At 38.5% G+C, this 27,891-nt stretch overlaps 1 protein-coding gene across 2 annotated transcripts; it reads left to right on the top strand.

Annotated features, from left to right (window-relative positions):
- The first annotated feature begins 1,445 nt into the window (after window positions 1-1,445).
- OPN4 (opsin 4) lies at window positions 1,446-24,141 on the top strand. Of its 2 annotated transcripts, none has more exons than XM_066324183.1 (12): window positions 1,446-1,592; window positions 7,780-7,922; window positions 9,775-9,908; window positions 11,075-11,278; window positions 13,103-13,274; window positions 14,142-14,306; window positions 16,502-16,609; window positions 17,741-17,921; window positions 19,423-19,569; window positions 20,084-20,155; window positions 20,595-20,630; window positions 21,477-21,768. In XM_066324183.1, the coding sequence occupies exons 1-12, from the start codon at window positions 1,566-1,568 to the stop codon at window positions 21,666-21,668; spliced, it is 1,581 nt and encodes a 526-aa protein (XP_066180280.1). In that variant the 5' UTR covers window positions 1,446-1,565; the 3' UTR covers window positions 21,669-21,768. The 2 variants fall into 2 exon arrangements, with proteins under 2 accessions (XP_066180280.1, XP_066180279.1); XM_066324182.1 differs by lacking the exon at window positions 21,477-21,768 and adding an exon at window positions 22,436-24,141 and having other exon boundaries at window positions 1,474-1,592.
- The last annotated feature ends 3,750 nt before the right edge of the window (window positions 24,142-27,891 follow it).

Raw genomic sequence — 27,891 nt, 5'->3', positions numbered from 1 at the left:
AGGTCTGCCACAGTTGGTTTAAATCTGGCTTGGTTGCACCTACCAACACTGCAGGGCAGGGACGTTCCATGAAATCTCTCTGCCTTTCATAATGGGCCTGCTAATAATTCTTCTTAGGGTGTCACGGTTTGAGAGCATCATCTAAGCATCATCTCTGCTGGTTAATGTTCAGTGACCTGGTGACAACAAGGATTGCTTTCCTCCTTAAATGACTATCAAGGGAAACTGCAACACTGTAGGTGAGTGCCTTTCATCAGAGGCACAGCTCCCATTCATACGAAGAAATGCAATCTTTCAGTTTATAGTTAGGTACTGCAGGTGTTCATTTAAGGAAAGGTAAGTGTGCAGAGCTGGGGGAATGCAGTTCCCACCATTACTAACACAGCCTTCTCACCAAGGCTTTCCAGTAACAGTTCACACCATCTATTTTTAATACCAACTGCAGTGAAGCTAATAGCTTGCATCAGGGTCATTTGGACAGTGGGTGGAAGGCCTAAACTGTGATACTCAGGCTGCAGTATCTGCTAGAGGAGCTTTTTCACACGCTGTGCCTAATTCTCTGTTGCAATTAAACTTCACTTTACAACAGTAATGGGCCTTCAACTGGGAATTCAGCAATTCATCTCTTTGCACAGTGGAATGTAAAGCCGGACTTCTGTGAATGAGAACCCCTACATGTGTACTTTACCTAAACGCAACTGAAAAGAAAGCAGGCAACTCCTGAAACAGATGGATATTTGCTGTTTTCTGAGTAAGTATTTGTGTGGAGTTTTTTGTCCTGTTTTGTTTTTTAACTAAAGAGCAGAAAAGGATGATGTCAGGTTTTATCCCTATGTTTTGTTTATTTTTAGAAGTAGACCAATGAACAACCATGACCTAAATTCTACAAGACAGAAGTGCACACAAGCACATTGCTATATATCAGAATCTCTTCGAGTTCTGACAATTTCAGCAGAACTGTACACATGCATCTTCTTTAAAAGCAAGCTACAAAAATTAACTCACCAATATGGTGAAAAAAACTGTATATTTAAGAGAGTGAACTCCATCTTTTAACATCTTTGTCTTCATACAGAGACAGTGTGTGGGAATAGTATTAAAATTCAGACATAAATTGGTCAAAGGTAAAAAACAGATACCAGCACTTCTAAGTGAGCATCAGTTTTATACTGTCATTAAAGTGAGGCTGGAATCAGGATGGAACAAGCTGCAAACTGGGCATGTGCGGACTCTGCCCTCTCCCGTATTTAAATGGAAGCCGCCGCTGCTGCCCTTTGCTAAGCTGATGATGGACTGAAGCAATCTGAAGCTCTAGTGAGAAATTCAGCACAGGATCTCACACCATTCCAAAGAATCTAACAACCTGCTTCACACACACAAAGGTAAATTGGCTGACTCAAATTCAGAGGACAGCTGTCTTTCTTGGCTTTTGCTTACATTTTGTTCACCTGAACAATCAGCCCATTCAGAAGGGGATCTTTTGTCCCTCCGAGGACACCAAGAGCACCAAAACTGTGGAGTCCTTCAATGCATGGAATGACTCGGAACCCAGTGCCTACACACTGATGGATCTGCCTCTCAAAACTCCAACAGTAAGTAGTTTTTGTCACTTAAAGCTGTAGCATGTAGATCTCTGGTGAGGATGACATTTATAGGACTGTAAACAGACAGTTAAGGAGCATGTGCACATTTAATTCTGTAATGCAATAATGAATGACATAACGAAAACTTTTACATCTTTTTATTCCTTTAACTATTTCTTTAATGCAGAAAGGGCTGTATGAGCAATGTTTTTCAGCAGAGCAGTATGGGCAGAAGACAGGCAGGAATGTCTAATGGCAAAATGCATCAAATATATTGCAAACTATCAAAACAGGGTGTTCTTGTACGTTAAACTGCTGTTTTAGCAGTTCAAACACAATGCTCTCTTGTGTTGTTATTCAGGGCAGAAATCCACATAATTTCTGTAATAATCTCTAAGTGCAGTGGAGTGCTTATGTAAATGTTAAAAGAGTTATGTGCAGTTACCCAAAAAAGTTGTTTGGAAGGTTTTCTCAGGTAAGTCCTATCAAAGCTCTTTCTGAGTTTTTATATACTAAAGAGAAAGACATTTTCCTTGGAACTGTGAAAGCGAGAATATGTAGTGATGACATTTCAGTATGGAATTTTTTGGGTTTGCTGAGAATTTTCTCCATCCCACCCCACAAGCCTAAACCCAAGGTGTTCAGGAGTCCTCTTCCTGGTTTGGTCTCTGAATATTATTAGAACTGCAGGTTTTGTTCATGTGCTGTTTTTACAAGAGTCTGTTTAAAAGTTTTTAATGAAAACATGAACCAACCTAATTTTTCAAGTTTTTAAAATCTATTTTTTAATAAAACCTGGATATCTGCAGTATATAACAGAAAAATAAACCAAGAGGTGTCCTGAGCCAAGGCGCTCACAAGACTAAATTAGATGGATAACATGTGAAAAAGGATAGCTGAACATAGCAGGGAGGGAGAAAAGGGGCTGGAGAGCGGATGGCAAAATGGAAAAGGATTCTGGGGACACAGTGATTTACACTGGAAAATTAAAAATTGATCTTTTCCATATTCTGCTGAAAGATCTGATTAGCTGTCCCTTTCCTCTCCCTAGGTCAAGTGTCTGTATGGCCAAAATTTTTCATTTTAACTTGACACGAAGACTGGCTTAAGAGAGTTTCAAGAGTGAAAGCAGTGTGTGCTGCTTGCGGCTGAGATTAAATCTGGGAGATAGGATACAAAATCTGCTATCCAAATTGCTCAACAGGACAAGCATCATCTATGGCAAGCCCTGCTGTCTACTGGAAAGAGGGCTTAGCAGTTAGCGTCACCCTGCTGAAACCATAATTGAGGGGGGATTACACTCCTCTCTGTGCTGCCTGTCATCACAGAGCAAGTGCCCACAGAGGCAAGCTCAGAAATCAGAGCAAGACCTATAAAGGAAAATAAGTGCTATCAGTTGTTTGAGGCCTCTTGTTAGGTAGGCAGTACAAAAACCACACAAGGAACCCCAGGAAATTACAGTGTTTCTGGTCAGATAATTTTTCTAAACCATGTAACTTGTTGTAATGTAAAATGCCTAACACTATCATTGGTTTTTTAAGTCCTACTGCGTAAATAAGTGGCTTCCTTACCTGCATTTGTAGGAAAATTAAGAACAATGAAACTTGTTACATTGCCAAAGTTAGTGTTGGACTGCCAAAACTTGCGATGTTTTGGAACTGGACTCTATTCCATTAAAACATTCTTCCTGCAGAACCAGTACCTACAGTTTGAATTTAGATGAAGTCATAAAAGCAACCACATAGCACTCCCTATTTTCTTTCTCCTTTTGTTGACTTGTTTTACACCAAACTAGATACAATCTTTCTGCTATGATCAGGCAGAAGTAGCTGAAAAACATGTCTTTGACATAGTTTTTTCTGCTCCTGGCTTTGGAATTGATGTCATACAAATCAATCAGTCAGAATCAGCACTGAAATATGTTCAAATGCCCAAATGACCTTATGAGGATTTCTTCTTTCCCTGTAGCTATAACTAAACCTGATCTTGTACTCTCGCCATTTTGAAACTGTGAGGAATGAGCTATATCAGATATGATTTATGTTTACTATAGGTATTTGCTTGCATGGCCTTGCTCCTACCATCATCACAGTTAGCTTTAGTAGGACAACAATATTCCTGGGTTTAATATCTGATCTAGACTTCCTTGTTACCTGGACAAATCACTTTGGAGTAATGATTTTGGTTTAGATTGCAAAGGAGTTGCTTTATCCTTTCAACTGTCATAAGATTAGTGTCTTGGAGGGTCTTGAAAAACTTCATGGTGAAATACAAGTTCTGCCTATATGCCTTAATGAATCTGCCCTGTGGCTGATTCATTTTTACTCCCTTCTCTGATTGCACCAAGCTTTAGTCCGTCTCTTCCTAAAGAAGCAAGCTGGTTCCTCAGATTGTCCCTCAAGGAAGAATTCTGCCTCCCTGGGAAGCAGCTGCAGCAGCAGGTCATAAATATAGAATAATGAGATCCCATATTGTGCTGCAGCAAGGATTTAGACATACTTATCTATAAAATACTTGCTTTTCTCCAAACTCCCAGAAAGCGTCTCAAGTTTGTAAGTCTCAGGCAAGTTTACTGCAAGACAACTGCAAACACCATTCTGTTTTAGCTGTTTTGTTGTAGGCTGTAGGCAAATACTCCTTTAGGGAAAACAGTGACCATTTTAAGGAGGCAAACTTCATTAAACCTAGCTGCTTCCCTCTACTCTAGTGCTTCTACAAGGACACATTTAAACCTGCTGGAAAGAAGACACAGCAACTCCATAACCCCATATGGGAGGATTAAAATTTATGGAGAACTAAGCTTTTCCTTTCCAATGGATAATAATGCTGTTTTGGGGTACAAACCAATTACTAAGATTTTGTAAAATTAAATTCCCACATCACTGCTCATTATGCACATTTGGTGACTCTTGGAAATGCCCAGTCCTGGCTAAAGGCAGGCTGGTGTTTTGTCAGGGATGCTCATCTGAACTAGCGTGGCACTTCTCAAATTGGTTCTTCAAAACAACAAAACTATAGTGTAAATAAATAATAAATTATATGCCTTCCAGAGATTAAAAACATAAGTTCTTACACAACTCTAGCAAAATGCCTGTTTTCATACATACCCAAACAAAGTTATAAAACCTGCGTTTAATCTTGACTAAAAGTTGACAGAGTTGGATTTGTTGAGCCTGGGGGAGAGAGAGCTTTGAGAAGACATTAGAACAGCCTTCCAGTACCTAAAGGGACACGAAAGTTAGAGGGGGAAATTTTACAAGGGCATAGTGGGGTAGGACAAGGGGTAATGTGTTCAAACTGAAAGAGGGTAGGTTTCCTCTAGATATCAGGAAGAAAAATCTGTGAGGATGTGAGGCTCTGGAACACACTGCCCAGAGAAGCTGTGGATGCCCCATCCCTAGAAGTGTTCAAGGCCAGGTTCTGAGTAACCTGGGATAGTGTCCCTGCCCACGGCATGAGTGTTGGAACTCTAGAGGATCTTAAGGTCCCTTCTAACCTAAACCATTCTATGAACAGCCTCAAGACCGTCTCCCCAGGGATGCTCCCAATCTCTTTTTCACCCAGCCTGTGTTTGTGCTTGGGATTGTCCTGACCCACACCGAGGACCTTGCAGGTGCCCTTGTTGAACTTCATGAAGTCTGCATGGTCCCACCTCTCAAGTTCATGTCCCTCTCCAGGATGGAGTCTCTTCCCTCCAGCATGTCCACTACACCACACAACAGGGTGTCCTCAGCAAAGCTGCTGAGAGTGTTCTCAATCCCACTCTCCATATTGCCAACAAAATGTTAAATTAGTGCCAGCCTCAGTCCAAATATCTTTGTTACAAGGTGTTTATAGAAAGCAGACTGAACAGAAAACATGCAAGGCAACACTGCAATTGAAATAGTTGTTCAGGACAAGTGCTACAATATGGATTTCAACAGGGGGATTTTTATTCTCCCCTGCCAACCAAGTACTTGTACTGTGCAATGACAATACAAGACAGAATAAACAGGGCTAATGCACTGGAGAAACTAAATAGAGAAAGGCTTTGGGAATTATCTGATTTCTTGATTATCCTGCTGACCTGATTTTCTCAAGCACTATCATTTTCTCCCTGTCCTTTCTTTTGATTCCCACAGAAGACACAGGGTTGAACTTGATACAGGCATCTAATTTTGTCTTCTACTGAGGAAGCTGTGTCTATGTGATGGATTTCAAGTGCTTAGGCCTGATCTAATCCCTTCTTGATCAACTTTGTACCTTTCTTTGATGTAAGGAATAATAATTGTATTTCCAATGAAAATAGTGAAACTACTTTTTAAAATAATGGATTTCTATCTCTTGGAGAACAGCTGAGTTGTATCCTCTGGGAAAAATCCAAGGCCTACAGGAAGTCCACACTAAAATGCTAATTTATTCCTTTTGCCACACACCTTTTCCTGATTATATGTGCAGTTTTATAATTTATGCACTAGCACTGCTCCAGTATAAATATTATTCCTTTACTTTTTCTCACACTTGATGTTTTTGTTGACTCTGAACTTGTTTCATTAATGAATAAGTGATTTCAGTCTTTTACTTTCCCTTAACTAACCTTACCTCTCTTGTGGTTTCTCCATGTATTTATATTTATCTTTCAGAATTTTCCTTGTGCTTAGTGCTCCATAAGTTTAATTCAAATTAAAGCCACTTTAATCTGTTTTTTGTAGACAAAACAAGCTCCTTTAGTTGCTTCATTTCTATTACATTGATCCAGTTCTGATTAAATGGATAACTACAGGGAAAAAACATCAGAAATATCCATTCCACTAAGAATCATAATTAACTCTCTGCAGAACAGGTGTTTAAAAATGTTCTAGCCACAAGACTAAGGAGAACTAAAACCAACCCAAACCAAAGAACACCTGATCTTATATACTTGAAAGAGTTTTATCTCACACTTTCCCTATCCACTTGCTATTAGTATGGGATTATTTTTGTTAGTTTACTGGCAGTGTGTTGAACACAGTAATTTCAAGTCAGGCAAGATGCCCATTGATGTTAATGATGTTATGTCAACTTCCACTTTGCTGCAGGAACCTGAACCATAAATGCCATGATACTGTCATTCAGTTAGTGTATCAAACTGAACATTTTGCTCCAATTACAGTAACAGCCAGAAGTACGTTTTCTTTCTCTAAGATCAGAGTGTTTGTCCAGCATTTCATTGCTGCTAATGTAGAAACCCAGGGAGTGTGCTCTGGTGGTTGAGGATTGCTGTGGGCAGATTTTCAGCATACAAAGCAATCTCATCCAGAATTCCAGGCGCTCCTGGGGTTCACCTCTTGCTACTGGCACATCGGTTTTATATACACACTGCCTGTAATGACCTCATTCCAGATGTATTTAGAAGTAATGTCTTCCTCTGTTGTCGAAAAATACCCATTTGCAATACTGCAATCTTCAGACTTGGCTACCGAATTTTGCTTTGAGATAGTAACTGATTAAGACACAAATGCTTCAATCTAGTGGTTTATGAAATACTTCACAGAGAGCAAAATACCTTGGTTCAGGCAGACCAAAACCAGAACTGGTGTGCCTGTGGAAACCAGGCATAAGGTAGAAAGGATTTGTGGTTTAGATTTTCTGATGCTCAATTTAGTTTCCAAAAGACTCTTGTTCAAGCTGCCAGGCTTTTGGTAATCAGCTCTTGAAGGCAGCTCAAAATTGAGTGTTACTCAGTGAGAAAAAAGAAATAGCCATACTGCTAAAGGAGTAAATGCCTATTTATCCATAGAACATTTCTACTTAGAGGGGTCTAGCCTGTGATGTCAGAGGATAACTGAAGTTGCACTTCACAGGTACAGAAATTAAATCTATAGGAAACTTACTTTTTGTTAAATGCTGCATTACTTTATATCAGATGCAATGAAAGAAGTCCCTTCCTGGGTTTTTTTCTCCTCTAGATAATTATTTTTCTTTGAGAGAGAATAGGTTGCTTTTCTTCACCAAAATTCTAAATTGACAGTAAGCATACAAACCAGCCTTTGCCCTTTGCATTGCTGATGGCATATTTATCCCTCAAAGATGATCAGCAGTAAATGGAATTTGAACTTATTCTGACTTTTTTGGTTGTCTTTTTGCATTCTTGACCGTTTTCCCTTCTAGAGAAGCACATGCCAGCTTATTCAGAAAAGTTTGGCAATATACCTATGACCTCTTATTTGCTCCACAGAAGATGACAGTGCAAGATGTTCCTCGTGCCTTTCCCACAGTGGATGTCCCAGATCATGCCCATTATACGATTGGAGTTGTCATTCTTATAGTGGGCATTACAGGAACTCTGGGTAATTTCCTGGTCCTCTATGCTTTCTGCAGGTACCTTTGTTTTGAATGTCTTTTTAAATATTGCAATGTATGAACTTGAACTATATCCCGTGTGCTGCAAACACAGTCCAGGAATACTGTCTGACTATTTGCAGAGTAAAATGCACCAAGACACTGCAGGATTGCTGTAGGAAAAGAGTGGCAACCTTCCATTTCCCTCTGACTTCTTTCCATTACAGCCATAGCAAAATTGTTAGCAAAATTGCAAAGAACCACCCAGATAAGCCAAGCAATAGAAATGCAACCAAAGCAGAAATGTTACTGTAAATTTTTTTCTACTGGCTATGTCTCCATTGAACTGATGGGCTGGGTTGCACCTCTGTACCTCACAAATCTGCTCTATTTTAGATGTTTCCTTCCTCCTGTTTCCTATTGGTCAGTTTCTTTCTTCCCCCCGTTCATTAGTGGCCATGTCCCATTTTATTTGCGTTTTCCAACACTTGGCTTGTTTCCTTTTAACTAAAGCCACATTCCAGCTTTTATATCTGATGGACATTGGATCTCTGACAACGATGTCATATGCTCACCATTCCTGTTCATTCCTCACTCTGTGTCTGATTTGTCACACTGGGGCAGAGCATTGACATGATGTTCAAGCCACTGAACTTCTACTGTGTGATTGTTCTTCAGGCACTAATGTAATAAACCAAAACAACAGCAACAAATTACAGGATAATTTGGCTGTGTTAACTTAGATCACTAGAATGTAGATGGAAGTTGTCTTGGTCTCAAGCCTTTATTTATGGGCAGTAGGTTTCAGCACATTCATTCAGAGTAGATACCAACACTTAAGTGAGAATGACAGTGTCCTTAAGAAGAGGAAAGGTGTTGGCATGCAGATCAGATACGTGAGGATGAAGTAAGTATGTGAGCCAGCCCAGCTCTTTGGCTGGTCCCATACAGGATATCCAGTTATGGCACTGCAACTTCCACTGGAGGACATAGTTTGTCTTTATTTGAAGGTGATAAGAAGGCAGAAAGGGATACGATAGCTGACTAACAAGTACATCAGAAATTCAGAAAACAGTTGAGGTGCTTAGCAAGCAGGCTCAGGTAATGACAAACTATAAAAAACCAGCTGCCTGAAACAGCAATGCGTTCAGTGGCTTCACAGACTACTAATAAATACACACAATCCATAAGCACCTACTAATAACACCTCCTTGCTCCCGAATTGACAGAAAGGGTACAGTGGTCCTAGTGATAGATTCTGGACCAGTGCAAAAAGCCATGTTTTTTTCACTGATTTTTTTAAATTATGTTTAAGACTGAAATTGAGAAAGGAGCTAAGTAGTTACACTGAGCCACAAAGTGAAGAGCTCTTGGTGGAGTTTTTGTGTGTACCCTTTAAAACACAGTACTGAAATATTATGAATAACAAAAGCAGGCAGAATACACTGAAGGTTGCTTATTGCTCTTTTAAAGACAGTCTGGGCCAATGAAATGAGTGTCACAGAGAAAAACTGATGTAAAGCCAAGTGCTTGATGTGGTTCACAGTGAGTTTGCTTAATCCCTGTTGCTTAGCAGGGCCCAGATCCAGACATCCATAGTGTACATCAACTTAACTTCCTGTTAATTGTGGACATGCAGTGCATTGGTTAGAATATTTAAATAATAGTGTGATTTATCCTCATCACTGAGTTGGTTATCAAAACAATCCTGTCAAGTGCACAGGAGTATAAGGGTGTAAAACTGAGCCTTGCTTGTATTCTCCCATGAGGGAAACGAGAATCACTCTGCTTTAGCTTACCATGTAGTTGGTATTTGTAAGCTCACAGGAACGAGCAACAGCATAATTAACAGTGCAGCAGTGTTTAGCAACATTTCTTCTGATCTCTGTAGGAGTAGGAGCCTTCAGACTCCAGCCAACATACTCATCATCAATCTAGCTGTTAGTGACTTCCTGATGTCCATTACACAGTCTCCAGTTTTTTTCACCAGCAGCCTCTACAAACACTGGATTTTTGGTGAGAAAGGTTCGTATATATTTTTTTCCAAGATTTCGCTATGTATGTTCTTACCATAGTGGCAGTTAATTCATCTACCCTCAGGTACTCTTGCAATATTGAGAACATTTCTCGACATTGTTCCAGTGTTGAAACAAACATGTTTTTGAATATTTGTGTCCATGTGCAATAAATGCACTGCCATCGTGAGAGGAAAATTATATTAGTGAGACGGATAAAAAACGCACCACTGTCAACATGAGGCATAGCACTAATATTGCCAGTGTTCTTCCCCAGTCACCTCATGCCTTAGTTACTGTCAGAGTCCTCTGACAAGAAGTACTCCCCTCAGCACACCAGCTTAAAAGCCCTTCCAAATTACCTGCTCTGGGACTTGCACCTGGCATAGCGAGGCAAAAAAACCTGGAAAACCCGATTTTTCACAAGAGAAATGTTAACACTTCCTGCATAGTAAGAAAATGTGGAATGACGGTGCTTTCCTTCTTCCAATATAACTATTATAAGAGGAAGACTAGTCTTTACCTCTTGAACAGGTAACTGACAGAAACTCAGAGAAGTAAAATTGCTATTTTGATCTTTGATGACCAAAACCATATTTTATTTTACTTCCATGAAGAGTTCATTTGCATATGTTAGAACTAATCCAAACCACTGCTTTTAATCATTAGGTTGTTTGAACAATTTAATTCACTCATTAATGTATTCATGAGCTGAATATTTACTTCAGCTAAATTACTCATTAATATATTCATGTTTACTTCAGTTTTGCTGCCCTTGAGATATGAACAGCACCCAAGTAACTATATCCCATTGTTAAGTAAAACATCTGCTTCTATGGGACCTGTAGTAAAACTGGAGCTAAACGAGGTATTAATGGACTGCTGAAATGATCCCACTAGAAAAATCAGAAATCAATGTGTGAAAGTATGTTAAGTCTTACTGTCTCCACCAATTGAAGCAAACAAAATCTTTGAAGTTTATCTCCATGGATAATATAATTAGCAAGACAGACAGCAGCTTTGAAGTAGCATTATAACTGCAGGAAAACTCAAGATTCATTGCTTTACAAATTCCAGAAGATATTAGTTCATAAGAAACACAGACTTGAACTCTCCTAGAAATAATTACCATGGGTAGATTAATTTCACTGCTACTTCTGTCATCTTCATTGCAAGGCTGTGAGCTGTATGCCTTCTGCGGAGCTCTTTTTGGCATTACATCTATGATCACTTTGATGGTGATTGCCTTGGACAGATATTTTGTCATCACTAAACCTCTGGCTTCTGTTGGAGTGACGTCAAAGAAGAAGGCCCTAATAATCCTGGTAGGAGTCTGGCTGTACTCATTGGCTTGGAGTCTCCCACCCTTCTTTGGATGGAGTAAGTGAATGGGAATAAAACTTTTTTGCCCTCATAATATTGGATTAAAGACCAGTTACAGGTACAGAAGAGGGTTGAATTAATAGCTCACATATGAGGCTCAAATAGACCAATTTGAAAAAAAAGAGATGAAATACATGTTGAAACTGAAGGTCGCTAATCAAAAGAAAAGAATGCAGTGGGCATTACAGCATATTATATGACAGTGGTACTTTTCCTTAAGCACATTACTTGCTGCATAAAGAACAGTAGATAAATTCATGGCCAAAATTTATGAGGAATGCACCTCCTCATTATCCCACGTCTATTCTATTGAATCAAGTTCAACAATATATTAGTTAAATAAATATATTTGTGCTATTTCTGATAAATTTTCATCCTCAAAGGTGCTATCTATGACAGAAGTGTCAATCTAATTCTTTTTACTCACATAAAAGAGGAATACAGTCTAAGCATTTGTGCCAGGAGATCTGACTGTGCTCTGGATGGACATATTGCACTTACTGTTGTCACATTCTCCATTCTGTCATTGGTGTTGTCACTGGCTTCCAATAAGCATGGCATTTAGTAGTAACTAAAATGCTTTTGTAAATGTTAATTTTACACATGGAAATTGGAACATTCATACAGCAGCTTGCTCATTGCAATTTGTGACAAAGCGAGTTTCTGTTACTCTTCCTCATTGGAATCTGTCTCACTATCATTAAGTTTATTTCCGGAGAGTCACCAGTTGCAGTCACTGAGTTAGAATGAACTCATCACTCAAAACCCCAGCCCAGCATTCTGCTCTCTAATTCCAGAAGAGAATGTGTCTGCCAACTGAGGTGAGAACATAGACATGTTTGACTAGTACAGGATGCAACAACCAACTCCAGGTACTAAGTAGAATTTCAGCAGAGTTTTGTTATTGTCACATTATTGCCATTCTGGTCCCCCTAAACATGAAGCATGCTTAAGCAGGCAAACTGCAATACTGACAGAAGCAGTCTTTAGTTGAGTGAGGAGCTGTTAGAATAACAAGATGACAATATAGCTTTAGATTATAGATTTTTAGTTGAAGAAGGTGGAATAATTGCTTGAAGGGTGTTATTATCTTGTAATTAGATTGTAATAGTGCCCACAGTATGAACTCTCACACTGTAATTAGATGCATTTGAGAACATCTGGTGCAATATTTTTAAGAGCGGAACAGAAAATATCAGTGTAAACAGCTACAATTAAAATTCTGAAGTGAAAAGATGCTGCTATTGCCAATTTATTTACTTAACAGTTTGAAACAGTTCCTTTAAAGAGAATATGTTTTATTTCATGTAGAACATGATTTTTATTTTTTTTTACTTAGCTTTACTTCATGGCAAAATAATTTGGTCTACACAATAGCTCTTTCTCCTTTGCCCAGTAAATTTCTCTTATCTGCACGTGCTTAGAGAAGTGGTACCTAGAGCAATTGGTCTGACTCCTTAAGAAGTAAGCAATTTGACAGGAAATGGAGATATTTAAAAAACAATACAGCTCTGGCCCAAAACCCAAATAAGTATTTGGAGAGATTCCCTTTGACTATGATGAGTTTAAACAATATTCAAGACTGAAGCAAAATTATTCCGTTTTCTGAAACCTTAGACTGCTAAACAGAAAGGCAATAAGGGAAAAAATAGAAGAAAATATAAAAGCCCTTGACATGAAGAATTGTTTATCCTTTTAGAGCCTTTTCTCCCTTTCAGAGAATAGGACTAAATCCCATGTTATTCTGAGTATCTTCTCTAACTTCTGCACTCAGAATAGCAATCACTTCATGGTCTGTGCCTTCTCCTGTCTTCCTTTTAGGTGCCTATGTTCCTGAGGGTTTGCTGACTTCCTGTTCCTGGGACTACATGACTTTCACACCATCAGTCCGTGCCTACACCATGCTGCTTTTCTGCTTTGTCTTTTTCATTCCTTTGATTGCTATCATATACAGCTATGTCTCTATCTTTGAGGCTATTAAGAAGGCCAACAAGTAAGTAGCCAACAGTCCTAGATTTTTATTCTTGGATTTAAGTGATCGTTTTCTTAAAACAAAGAAAGAAAGAAGAAAATTGGGATGTTTCTTACACTTATTTTGTAAACACAATTGAAACTAAAAACCAAAAGAGAATTCTGTCAATAGTCAACATGGTAAGAAGTATGATTTTTAGAAGGGCTATTCCTGAGTTTAGGCCTGAGCGTATCACTATATTACCTAATGACATGGAAAAGGGTACAGGAATTAACCAACCCGAATAAAAACAGAATGGGACCTCAGAAACACCTAAAGACATTGTATTAATAACAATTTCACAGAAAAATAGATGGAATTGAACTATAAATTAAAAAAAAAAAAGTCAAGGGCAAAAAGGAGATTAAAGATTTAATAGCAGGATTCTGAAACAAAAAGCTGTTGCCTTAAAAGTAAAGGGCAGCCTGCCAGTTCAGGCTCCACTGGTACCCTGCTAGAGGTACTAGTCCATAGATAACAGCAGTTCTGGTCATGTAGCTCAGAAGTAGAAAGAGACAGCAAGGTAGCAAAACAGGACCCAGAGAAGCAAAGACTTCTCTATCTTTAACTCAGCATTATTCAATTGGCTTGAATATTTGCTTTAAGTGGAAAAAAATCTTTTGGTACAGGACTATTTTTTTTTTCATTGAAGCACATGTGGATTTTGCCATTGATTAGTGCAACAGAAGTACATTGAGTTGTGAAGAATAGGTCATGTACCTGCATTAACATGCAAGTGCATGAGTTTTAGCCTAAAGTAGCAGAAGAGTAATTGCTGCCCCACTTCCTGAAGCTATTTGCTCACTTCCCTACCTTTGTTTTTTGCTGTTGTATGTTTATTTTTCCTAGGTCTATTCAGACATTTGGATGCAAACGTGGAAATAAAGAGTTCCAGAAACAGTACCAGAGGATGAAAAATGAGTGGAAGATGGCCAAAATTGCACTGATCGTCATCTTGTTTTTTGTCATTTCCTGGTCACCATACTCTGTGGTTGCTCTGGTTGCTTTTGCTGGGTAATTATAAATGTATCAGTAAAGGAATATTCAGTGAAAGCAGAAGATGTGGAATTGTAAAAGACATAAAAGTCAAAGCTACTTATCATGTTTGATGTCTGAAGAGTCTCCAAAACATTCACATATTTAGGAGTGATATTTAAAAAATGGGGCATATGCTGACTGATTTTTGCTTAGTTTGACTTTAAGAAAATTTTAAGAAAAGAGAGGAAGAAAATAATATTATTACTGACAACATAAACTGCCATGCTGAAGATTTCTGAATGCATTCTCCATGCTAGGAGAATCTTGAACTATCTGAACTTTATTTAGCACCAAAATGCTAAATAAATCACTCCAAAAAGATCCTCCCAGAGGTTGATTCTCTTTTTTTTCTCTATTTAATCTACAAAAGTATTTTCATTTTTTTGTGTCACATCCAACTGCTGAAATTCCTTACATGTATAAGCAAGTTCAAAATTAGTATATACATGCCTTGGCAGCTTTTTGATGCTGGATATAAAAGATCATAAATATAAATCATCAAACCATGTTCCTCATCTATTTAATCGGCAGCATTTTATACAGTAATTTCAACAGAAGCATGACAGTATTAAAACACATAGCTTGCCAGCAGACAGTTGATACAATCCAGGCATAAGTAAAGGATTGGGAATCCAGGTGCCTTGACTCTATGGGGTTATTTCTCCCACCTTAAAATGTGAACTTTCCTGTCCTCTAGTTTAGCCTCTCTAAAATGTGTGACTGTCTGTTTTAGGAAGGCTTATCGCCCGCAAAACCTCAACTGGATGATTCCTACGACAGTACAAACCCCTTCTCTTTGTATTTTTCAAGTCAGAGATAAAAAGTAGATGCTCCTAAAATTGACACACAGCTCAAATTTACTTATGATGGAGCATTTTGGGAGACAAGGATCATTTTTGTCACACAAAATAATGTTTTAAGTGATTGCATGAAGCTGACCACTACGCAGAACTGTTGCACTGTCATGTAGGATTCAGCATCTGCCTTGGGAGGATCAAGTATCTGCTGAACTTGACTTCTGCTCCATGTCTCACACTCTCAAAAATCTGAACAAATGAAGAATTTTCTAATCCTGCAGTATGTTAGCAAGTAGCATTTTCAAATTTTGCTTATGAAGATATCTGGGGAGCAACATAGCTTCATTCATATTTTTTCCATTTCTGAACTATATCTTTTAGGCAATCATACTGGCATTTTTCAGAGGTTAACAGACCAAGCCTGGATGTCTCCTGTGAAATTTTATTGCGAGGGACTCAGATAAAATCTCGCTGCATGCTACGTATGGGAGGCAGACATGGAGTCTGTGGCTATAGTCTTGGACTAAAGACAACTCATCTGACAGACCAACAACATATGAAAAAGGAAGCAAGAACCTTAATTCCTTTAGAAAATATTTTGAATAGGGAATAGTGAGTTAGCACACAGTCATGCTTACTAATAGTTTTGGTCTACAGGTTGCATTTTCTGGGAATTAGTAACTTAAACACAGGGCTTTGCCATTGTTTGTTTCTGTTAGCTGAACTCTCCATCAGCCTTACCAAAGCATTGTCTCAGCTCAGGGTCAAAATCTCCATTCCAGTAAGGTTAGCCTCATGTGTCCTATCCAGAACCTGTAAAGATTTATACCTCTAATCAATGTGAAGATTTATACCTCTAATCAATGTTTTTAAAGTATGATCAGGAGAAACCACGTTAAAAATTGCACATGGGGAACATTTTTATCAGAGGAAAGCCTTAAGACACGAAGCGGCAGCTCAAAACTCAGGCAGCTGACAAAATGGTTTTTGTATTGCAACTGGCAAACCATTTCTACTGCATCACAAAGCATATATGTTCCCATAGTATGATGAAAAACTTCCTCTCCAGGATGGTGAGGCCTTAAAGGCTGACGTTGTCTCTAGGTTAAATAACATGGGAATTACCACCATCCTGTATCCTAGTAGTGAAATACTGCCAGAGAAGCCCCAAGAAAATCATATTTCTCCAAAGTGCAATTATACTGAGGTAGATCCTTACAGGTAAAGGATTGAGAATTTCTTCTCTCACTGTTTTGGTACAAGACTCCCCTTTTACTCTCTCTAGAGCCTTAAAACACTGCCTTGCTACTGTATTAACTGCATAGACAATGCAGAACTCAATAGTAAATATATGATGTGTTTGCATTACTCCAGGTATTCACATCTCTTGACACCTTTCATGAACTCCATACCAGCTGTGATTGCCAAAGCTTCTGTCATTCATAACCCCATCATTTATGCCATCACCCACCCCAAATACAGGTAAGTTCACTCTTACAAGCTATGGTTAATATAACAAAGAAAATCTGGGAATAAATTAGTCACACTTAGGTCTAGTACCTGAACTCTCCTTCACTTGCTCTTTTTAATTCTGTAGGACAGCCTTGCCCTCCCCAGGAACACTCCTCAATGCCATAGAAATGTCAGTGGAATTTGTACTTGGAACAAACTACTGAGCAGATGGTAGTTAGAGATGTTTATGGATCCTGATCTGTATTTACCTATTGCATGCTAAAAGATGGAAACCTTTCCATCTCAAAGGGAAGTACCATAAATTTTTCACTGCCTTCATGAGAGGCAGATATTGGGCAGTGTTGCAAATAGCACTCTTTTACATTAACCAGGCCAGTGAGAGAGGCAATACAGTGAGCCAAACCACCTCTTCCCCCTTTTGTGCATCCTCCTCAAGGCTTTCATATTTCAGGTAGTATTTCCTCTGACAGGTAACATGAAGGGTCATTACCACTCCAAGTTCAGATGCAGGCAGTGAGATTTGACAGATGGCAGCCAAGCCACAGATAGACTGTTGTTTCACCGCTTACAAAGACCTACTGCAGAACTGGATAGAGCAGAGGTGGGCAGGAACATCTACGTGGGGAAGGCTGGCAGGAAGAGGGAAGCTAGGCCAGAGTTTCCTAATGCTGCATATGAGCAAAGTAATACAGTAATATAAATGCACATTCTGTACAACTCTACAGATAGCCAGCAAACAGATGTGTAAGAGGAGCTAGAATAGCTGCTTAGGGGAAGATTAAAATAATTCATTATGTAGTACTTCTGTGAGGTTCAGTTTAAAGGGATAGAATTTTATTTTTGCCCCGATTAAGCTGAAAGCAGATAAAACATTGTTTTAATAGCTCCCTTCAGTTCCAAGAGTTATATTTTAATGCCCTTATCCCTGCCAAGCAATAAATTTGAGTTCTGCAGAACACTGTGAATAAGTGATCTTGCAGGGTGATTGTATATGAGGTATCTTGAAAACTCTGTTTGTACCCAGTAATTTTCCAGTCCATGCAGTGTTAGTTCCTCTCTGAATAAATGCGTTGTTTATGATGATTGAATTTTTGTGCTAACAGAAAAAAAATCTGACTGGTTCTACCTCTTCTCCATTAGAAGAGCCATTGCAACATATGTTCCTTGCCTTGGACCCCTACTGAGAGTTTCTCCTAAAGACTCACGGTCCTTCAGCAGTTACCACTCCTCCAGACGGGCGACTGTAACCAGCCAGTCTTCTGAGATAAGTGGGCTGCAGAGAGGAAGAAGGAGACTGTCTTCTCACTCTGACAGTGAATCAGTAAGGGAGACACTTCCTATATAGCCGTTTTTAATTGCAAAGCAATTAATTTTCATATAGAGTCCTTCCAAGTGGTAGATTCTTTAGATTAAATGCATCATGGTGTTTGTTATAAAAGCTCCAGAGAAAGTAGAGGGACAAAGCGAAATTAAAGACAGAAGGATGAAGTGTACAAGCAGAATGCAGATAATTTTCTTCTTGATGGTTGGTGGCACTGAAGGATGAGTGGAAAAATGTAACAACAGGAATTTTAGAAAGTCAATTGTTACCAATAGGTAAGGCTTGATAATGCCTTAGCTATCGGTAACAATAAAGGAAGCACAGAGTCAGAGCTCAGTTGAAAGTCTGATCATACTTTTAGGTTGTGCTTGTCTCACCACAGGTTTGCAGTTTGGACGCAGAAAAAAGAAAGTGCTAGTCACAAAATAGTTCTCTAGTGAAAGCAAAGTTGTAATAAAATAGATAAGGATTTCTGAAAGTGAGATGTATTTGGAAACGTATTAATCATCAGATTTAGAAAAATCAGAAAATCCATTACAGAATCTTTCTCACAGAAGACCTCAACAGCTTGCTGCTGCCAGTCTAAGTGGAAACAAATGTTTTACACAGCAGCTGAAAACAAGGAAAGATATTTGGCATCCAGGCTCCCTCCTGTAACCTGAAGTTATATTACTAACTAAATAAGCATGTTAGTTAGTTCATTGCAATAATTTCAAATTAAATTTCCAAGTAACTGAAAAGACAAAATTTTCTTGGCAATTCTTTTTCACAGTCAGGATAATAATTGTATCTAATCCAGCCATGCACTGAATTCTGGCAGTTGTTTTTAACAGTCATATTTCAATTTCTTTGCCCTTTCTTGGTTTTTTGACTTCTCAGTCCAATCAAAATTAAATTCTTCTGGCTGGTAGCTTCCAGTGAGGTGGAAGGTTTAAAACTGGCTAATAGAAAAGGAATATATTTATATTGCATCTCTCACACTGTGAATCTTGATTCTTAAAAAAACAACAGACTCCCTCAGTAACATGATTTTGTTTTCCCGTTAATTGGAACAAAGTTTATAAACCCAGGACTCCTTCCTGAAACAAAGTATCTCTAAAGCACTGATTCTGCAGTCCTGAGACATTTCTTTCTATTTATTTCTGCTTCCACCCAAGCCCCTTTGGAAACCTTGGCCCTAATTCCTCCAAACACCTGTGCTTCCTAAGTGGGTAGTACTGTGGAAACACTCCTTGTCTCCTTGGAGCTATAAGAGGCATCAGAGAAGTTTCAACAATAGATTGTAACAAAACACTATTTTCTTTCAAATTTTGCAGTGCATCCTATGGAGGAAAAAAAAAGTAAGCTGAATTTTAGATGCAACAGACTTGATAGTTTTATTTGTACTTATAAGCAGATATTTCATGAAGTTATATATGGCGGAACTTCTGTGGAATGCCTTTTATACAATGCCTGTCTCTTTTATGATTTCTGTCTATTATTTTTGCTGTATTAATTTTAGGGCTGTACTGAAACAGAAACTGATACTCCCAGTATGGTCTCCAGACTTGCCAGAAGACAAATTTCCTATGAAACAGATAAAGATACAACTCAGACTAGGGACATAAGAGCCAAACAGACAAGCCAGGATTCTGGGAATTGTGGGAAGGTAATAGACTGTGTAATACCTAAATTCTCTGACAACTGACAAGTTAACAAATCTGCACATTGTACCATAATTAATCACGAAGGTTTCTGCCAAGAAGAAGTGGATAACCTATGAGTTAACACAATGAGTAATGACTTAGGGGCTGTAAAAGGTCATCAGCTTTTTATTCCCACTCTGGTTCATTATTCAGCTGTCTTCATTGCATTTCTGCTGCTGTTTTAGAGAACTTAGCATCTGAATGGAGAGTTGTCTCGTGTTTGGTTTTAAGTGTGTATTTAGTAATATTTGTCTTTCACTGTCCAAATTACTTGGTCAATCTTTCTGTTGTCTCATCATTTGCTACCAAATAAACACATATGTTAAGATGTAAAAACAAGCCTGTCTTTAATCTATCACTGCTTTTCAGTCAGTCCTCTGCTGTCCTTTTGTTTTCCCCTATGCATTTTGTATAAGTCAGATATTATGACTTACCTTTATGCTATTTATGTCTGTCTTATCTGTGTTCATTTTTCAGACAGCTGTTTCAGATACTGATGACATATTGATGGTGGAGTTGAATGTCACAGAGTACATGGCTACACCTACTGTAAGAACTATTCTTTTAATATTTGGCAACAAAAACTAATGACAATCCCAGTCCCTGAGGACAAATTAAGTTGTTTTTGAGATGCAAAAGTTACACAATATTCCCAGCACAATGCAGAAAACATTACCACAAAGGGTAGACCACTGCTGAAACCAAGCAGGAGGAGGATGTAGGTACTACAGGATTCTACTCAAGTCCAACTTGTCCAAGGAACTTGAATATTTTCTTGAATTTACTAAGTCCTCTGATGAGGTCTGCGATTTCCTTAGTGGAGCACAGAAGCATTGACTTGGTGCCATCTTTATATTAATGATGAATATGATAAGCTGAGACAGCCATTCTGTTGGCTGTACCTCTGAGACAGCCTTAGTCCTGTGGCAAGTACTGCTGTAGGAAGTGATTTTGTTAATTATTTAATGTTCTCTGTTTTGGGTTGCAGCAAACATCTAAAACACGCAGCTTGGAGGAAATCAAGGTCAGTTTTTGAAACATGCCATGTCATCTATTTAGTAAGATATTGTATGTTGTATTAGTGTCTGTTTCTTCTTCATCTAACATAACTACAGCATATGGTAAAAATATCTGAGATCCCTCACAACTGACTTAACTTGCCTTAATTTTTCAGCAGACATGGAAATAAAAGCAAAGAGTTGACAGATGAAAACAAAGTCATTTTATCTTTGCAGCACTAACCCAAATGTAATACAATCACCTTAAATTGTCCCTTTATTGTTAGCAATCATCTTTATGAGCTATTGTGAGTCTGATCCTAACTGATTTTTTGGTCCTGTGCAAGTGACAGCTAACATTACTTATCAAAAATGCCAGTTAATCTTTCCTTAATTTTTACCTCATGTAGTTTGCTTCCCCCTTCAAATTATCTATTAATTATGTTAACACTACATTTGACATTACCTCTTGCCCAATGATCCTAAGCATTACCTGGTTATGGAGAAACTCTTTATCCAATGGATTCCATAGGCTATCTGAACATATTCCAAGTATTTCTGTTCATAGTTGAATGTGCTGTCATTAGCCTGCTCTTTCTTCAAAGCAGACCAGCACTTAAAAAGTAGCAAATGCAGTCTTTAATGCTTGAATACATTAGCTTGTTTAACAGAGGTTTTTTTTTTTTTTATAAGTTATTAATGAAATATTAAAAAAATGTTCAGAATACTTTTCTCTCCATTATTTAAGTTTGCTTTTCAGGCATGGGGAGTAGCAAAGTGCTAAATATATGTAATTTTTAATAGATGATTCAATGGGATCTCCTTGTAGATGTTTGTGTTGTCCATTTCTTGTAAATCTTTGCATCCTTTAGAAAAGTGAGAACCCGAACAGTATTGGAGAAAGAAAAGGAGAGTCTCGCCAGGGATCATCATCAGCCCAGATACCCAGTATTACAATAACATCCAGCAGTGTCCAAGGAGTAGAGCTGCCTTCTAGATACAACTCTGGTTTCCTGTACCCTAAATCAAGCACTCACAAGCAGAACAAGAAGTCCAGCAGTTGAGTGGTGCAAGCCAGAATATCACCTTAGCCAATAGCTCTGGAACAGCTGTGGACTGCTGAATCCAGAATACCTTCCTGGATTGGTCTGAAATGCTCCTACCAAAACAAGCAAGGCTAAAACCATGAGGAGTGATTTTTTTTCAGCATCAGAACTCTCTCCAGTGAATCACATCTTGATCTGAGTCACACTGTAATATTAATATTTCTTTTTTATGCAGCTCATGAAAAAATTTCTTTCATTTGGATTTTACTCTGCTCACGTACATTCCCACCACTGTACAGACCTTACTTAGAAGCCTTCTAGGATTAACCTGAGAAGGAAGGGAAATATGATATTCAAAACTGGCTTTGTTCACTAAGTGTATTAACTTCAAAAGCTATTAGAGCTAAAGCTGTGAAATTTGGGGGGAAATGTATATTAGTTCCTGAAGGTGGTTTCTTCATTATTGTGACGTTTCTCAACCAAATGTAAACTTAATTATACAGTCAGTGCTCCTTTCTTTCATTAATGACATGTTTTTCCCTGTTGTCTTCTACAACCCAACAAAACGCAATTTACTTTAACAGTAATTTGAAGTCTCATATCTGTATTTTAATTTGAGACAGGGAAAGAAAAAGGAGTAATGCTTGAGGAAAAAGCTATGGTGCTTTCCATATTTAGCTTCTTTTCCAACAGTGGCTTAAGAGATGATTTGAACTCATTCTCAGCTAACTTCCCCAGAGCTATAGGAGATTATTATGCAACTCCTTCTGACTTTCCTTTAGCAGGTTTCATGAGAAGAATGCAGAATACAAAGAAATGTTTGTACTGAAATGTCTTATAGGTAAGTCGATACATCTGTTTTTTGATGCGTCAAAGTTGTTTACCCTTTGATGTGCTTTTCTAAAGTAAGTATTGGGAGGACAAGGTTTAGTTCCCCCAAAATAGTTGTTCTAGAGATGTATGGAATCCACATCATCCCCAGTTTGGCATTTTAATTTTCCCCTTCTCTAAAGAGCAGCATTTGTCTAGCTGAGGGTTTTCCTCTGCAGTGACTAAACCCGCGAGATTGTACTTCCTTCCCCTGAAAGGGAAAGACTTCTGTCAGTAGTGACTTTCAGCTTTTCCCTGGTGTGTCTTACAGCACATAAGAAGTGAACAAAATTGATTTGCCATTCATAGCAGTCAGTCCAAAGTGGGGCTGAGCCCAAAAGAAGAGGGCACAAAGAGCTATTGAAACAGTTCTTCCCCATAGGCCCTCCAGCAGTTCTCCCTTTGGTTGCAATAATGGAGGGAACCCAGCAAAGCATTTTGTCCTAAGTAAATCAATTCTTCCCTATGTCACATCAGAAAAACTCATAAAATCAATAAAAATGTAATGAGCTTATTATTTTGAGGGGAAAAATCGGTGGGTTCCAGAAGGTCTGGGGCATTGTTTTGAAGTATACTATTGGAAACTTAGATCAGACTGAGGTTTATTAAAAAGAAGGTTATTAAAACTAAAAATGAAGCTGATAATGACCTCTGCAGCAGACAAAAGTTAGATCATGAAAAATGTGAGGCATTCAGGCTGGTAATAAACTGCCAAAAGAAACACCATCCACAGTGGTTTTATGTAAATGAAATCATAGGCATCAGAGATGGAAAGGAGCTGTTACTGTCTCTCCCTTCACCTACCACAACAGGATATTGTCTCCCAGCAGAGGACAATATTAACTTGATAATATGTGCAGCTAGCAATAAGGAGAAAGAAGAGAGAGAACATTTTTGTACAGGAAACATGTTCCAAGATATTTCTCAAGTCTAAGAAGTTCTATTATGACTTATTGCTGAAGCTTTTAAAAGTATTTAAAAGCATGAAACATGTAATTTTTCTTTGTCATGAAGGGCATTGACACTACTAAAAGATGAGAAGAAACATTAGTAAATGTTGTCTGTTTCACATGGGTCACAAAAGACTGAACCTGTCAAGAAGAGAGGTCTAACTCACATGTGCTGTTTGATGTGTTAACAAGGAGTGTATGATATGTGTCATTAATAGCCAGATCCTTTGCTCCAATCCATGACTTTGTTCCAAGCAGTGTTCTTCAAGACTGCACTCTGCTGCATTCCCTTCCACTTTTAGAGGGTATAAAAAGAATACTTCCATGGCTAGAAGAGCTTTACGAATCCACAGCATGTTGATCTCTGTATCCTTCAACATGTATTAGAGATTAGTTTGTATCTATAAAAAGAACTACAGCTGTTCATGCTCATCTACTTACAAGAGACTTGTAAAGCATATATTAATTAGGGAGAATTTGTATGTGAGCACTTCAAAACCCTTGTGTGTACTCTGTGTAGCTAACAGCTTTGCCTTCCTTCACCTCTGCTGTGTCTATAAAAGTCATACAGGGGAAAGCCTATAAAATTCATCTCATCTGAGTATCTCTACATGTGGTTCATACTGTAACCCCTGCGGCATTTGAATAAATCATTATTAGTTCAAATTTCATTTCATCCTAGCAGATTTATTTGTGTCCTGTATCCTCCACTTGGCAGCCATTCTCTTGGTTTTGCTGTCTCTTTACACCCTTCAACACAGATGACGATTGGATTAAAATAATTTAGGACTGAGATGATTCACGTTTCACTTAAAGTCAACTGTACAGGCTGTTCTGCAGAGACCGCCTGTAGTTTACCATGCACTTGGACACGTTCCAGTGACTTGGAGTGTGACAGGACTAGGGCAAATCTGAGACACTTCCCTTTGGCCTTTGGTACTCCAGCAGCTGTTCACAGAGCAGGCTGCTGGCAAAGGCAATGGCAAATGGTGCTGGGAGTTAACACACAAGCTCTGCCCCTTCATGAGGGCACAAACTCAGGCTTGGGTCACCAGTGAAACTGTTTGGTCTGATCATTCATGCAATCCTGCAAAACTGCTGAGCAATTGGTCATTACTGCTGGACCTGCAAAGGATGTGCCAAGAGCCAGTGTAATGAATGGCTGCTGCAAGCCGAGACTGAAAGACAACATAAGGCAGTGGCCACACTTTCCAATCTTTCCAATTTTCACATACAACCAGGGTCTTACTCCCTGTGTTTTCCAGGTTACAATCACATTCCATACTTTTGGAAACTTTTTTACACCCACCACTGAACTAAAAAGTGTCATCATAGAATATGACATTGCGTATTGACATTTCACACATTCTCAAGTAAGACAGAATAGCAAGCAGTATTTTCCTTGAAGTCCTGTGAAAACCCACAGCAAGCCTGACATTCAGAAGCAAACAAAGACACCTCCAATGCTTTTTTGGGTGTTTCTAGAGCCTTAGGGTGTGACATGGGTAAGTCACCACTCCCACATGTGCCCATTTTCCTCAGGGTGCTTGGTGCCATTTTTTCCTCAGGCCATCCCAAGTGCCACCATGTTGCCTCATCCTCTGATCCCTCGGTGAAAGGCACTGCCATCTCAGTAACTCTGACCTATCTCTCTCTGCTGCTGAAAACACTACTGAGAGAGGGGCCTTATCTGCACTGCAGTGTTAGTATCAGACAATGGTATTTCAGTGGCTGGTAACCAGTATCTCTGTTCAAACACTTGTATTTGTAGCCTTGGAGTTGCTAATGTCATAGGGATGTTATAAATAGGTTTATATAAAAGCAGTCTTGAAACAAGTAAATAAATTCTTATTTGTGTCATTCTGAGCAACTTCAGACATGAGACATGATTCTGTACACTAAATGATTACTGTTCCTTTCTTACCCCCTCGAATTTATAATCTAAATGCTCATTTTCAAGCTTATGCAAACTTCACAGCTGACAAGATTTACAAGCTGTCCTATTTACTTCCCTTCTAAGGAAAACAGACTGAGCAGCTCTTCAGCATAAGCTTAATTAAGGCAGAAAAGTTTCTCCACAGCAAATCCAGCTTAACAGTCTGATACAAACCGGTTATAAAGATGTTGTTTGTGTTTTGTAGGAAAACACTTAGTTACAGCAGTTCTGGCAGCACCAGGGCTCTGCTGGAGACACAGCACAGGAATTCTATACACCCAGCTTGCAGAGCAAAGAAAATGCTCACTCACTGAATACAGAGATGTCAGAATCACAACATACTAGACTACAAAGACTTATGGTGGTCGGTTTGCATATTAGCAAATACAAACTCTTTTGGGAATGAAACTGGCTCTCAAAATTAAGATGCAACTGAAACTGGGGGTAAATAGTAGGACTACCCCAGTGGTCATGAAAAAATGGGAGGGGATTCACCCTTCTTCACAGTGAAATTTTCTTCCCTAATTTTTTGTTTAAGGGTTTTTTTGCTTTGGTTTAGTTTGGGTTTTTTGGAGGTGTTGCTTGTTTGTTTGTTTTTGGTTGGTTTTTGGCAGGGAGGAGACTTAGGTTTGATTGTGGATTTTTGGCAGGGAGGAGACTTAAGTCTGATTGTGGGTTTGGGGTTTTTTTTTTTTGTTTTTCTCATTTGTTTGGTTTTGGGTTTTTTGCTTTTTAAACTTACACAAACACCTGTATTTATGAAGATTTAATACCAAAGATATTTTCAATCACTTTCAGGAAAATCTTAACCAATCCTTGCCGGGGAGACTTTATATGGGAAAACCTTTTTAAGACCCACTTTCATTTGGCTTATTGCAATCCATACTCAGTCATAATCCACGAGATCTATGCCTCAGAAGCACAGCAAAAATGGCCTAAGTAGGTCTTCTGATGAGGAGGATGCGTAGAATGGAGGATAGATAGAATGTGTAACTTTATCAGGCTTGAGTCAAGCCTTAGGTATGGTGTAGAGCAGAGAGAGCTGCAGCTCTGGTGAAGCTGTGCCAATGCACAGACATAACCTGACAGTAAAGCTCACCATGCACATAAAAAAAAAAAAAAAATAAACGCGACACCTATGTAAATAACTTGGCTATGGCGAATTTTTGTGGGGCGTGTTTTACCCACAATGTAAGAGCAAAGCCATTAATCATTTCCCTCAACATTTACACTTCACCATGACTTACACAAGTGTACAAGAAATGGTTTGGAAACAGACACAAAAATCTGTGACTACATCGTTGTATAACACACAGTCTCCAATGTAAAGTTTCATAGGGGAATGTTTCTGAATAGGCTGTGGGACACTTTTGGGAACACTTAAAATTGCTACAATGTTTTCCACTGACTAGAAAAACAAAAAGGAAAATCTATATCCTTCCATGGCACTCCACACAGTGCCATGCCTGAAAGGTTACAAAGAAAGTAACTGTATCTCTAATGTAACAGCATTTTCTTCAAAAGCCTCAGTACTTCAAAAATGTATTAAACACACCCAGATGCACCCTTTGCTGTAAAACTGGTAAAACTGCTTTCTTATTAAGTTTTCCAGATGCCTAAAGTTAATCAAATGCATAAATACTTACACAACCCCTCAGGACACTCTAGTGAAATGAAGGAGTTAAGGGTATGTTAGGTCAGTACTAAAAGTTAGTGAACTTATTTGCTGCTAATGCCATGGAACTTTACACTAACAGTTTTTCTAAGTTTCAGATTTTTTCAAGCCAAGGTTAAAAAAACCTGATACATGAGCTGAGCTGCAAATTTGATCTGATGTAGAAAGCAGCTAGCACTTCGGTATAGCAAACCCTTAACAAGAGGAGGAATGACAGTCCTGAAAAAATCAATTAAAGTGTGAATCAGAAGTTCAAGATTCTAGTTTTTTTCTTTTTTTCCATGTTTTCTGTGTGACCTTGGGAAAATTACCTAATTTTCTCATATCTAAATATTTCTGCCTGTGAAATAGAGATAATATGTTCTTCATCATCATGTGGCTACTCCCAACTAGCTTTTACAGTTTGTTCCGAGATTCACAACTGGACATAGAATTTATATTTTCCATTTATTTTATTCACATTTTCTTCCTTTACTGTACAATTACCAAAACATCTAAACTACACTATCACATGTGAAAGACAGAGATTGTTACTGAAGGGGATAATGGATGCATAGGCATTCTTTTTCTCAACAGAAATAATTTACAGATGCCCACCACACAGACTTGAATTGTTTTTTACAGGTAACATGAGTGAAGTAGAATCAGGCATTTCATTGGTTAGTTTTAACCAAGAAAAATAGGTAGTATGCAATTGTGTACCTGTTTTTGATCAAAAGCCCTAAATGAAATATAAAGGTTTGTCCCTTGAAGTGAGCAAAGTCAAACAGGTGGTAGGATCATTTTTAGGGTTTTCTGCTCTCTTAATGG

This window comes from Sylvia atricapilla, chromosome 8, assembly GCF_009819655.1.
Source record: "Sylvia atricapilla isolate bSylAtr1 chromosome 8, bSylAtr1.pri, whole genome shotgun sequence".
Classification (NCBI taxonomy): Eukaryota; Metazoa; Chordata; class Aves; order Passeriformes; family Sylviidae; genus Sylvia; species Sylvia atricapilla.
The sequence above is the reverse complement of the archived record's forward strand: the minus strand, read 5'-3'. Positions and strand labels throughout refer to the sequence as shown.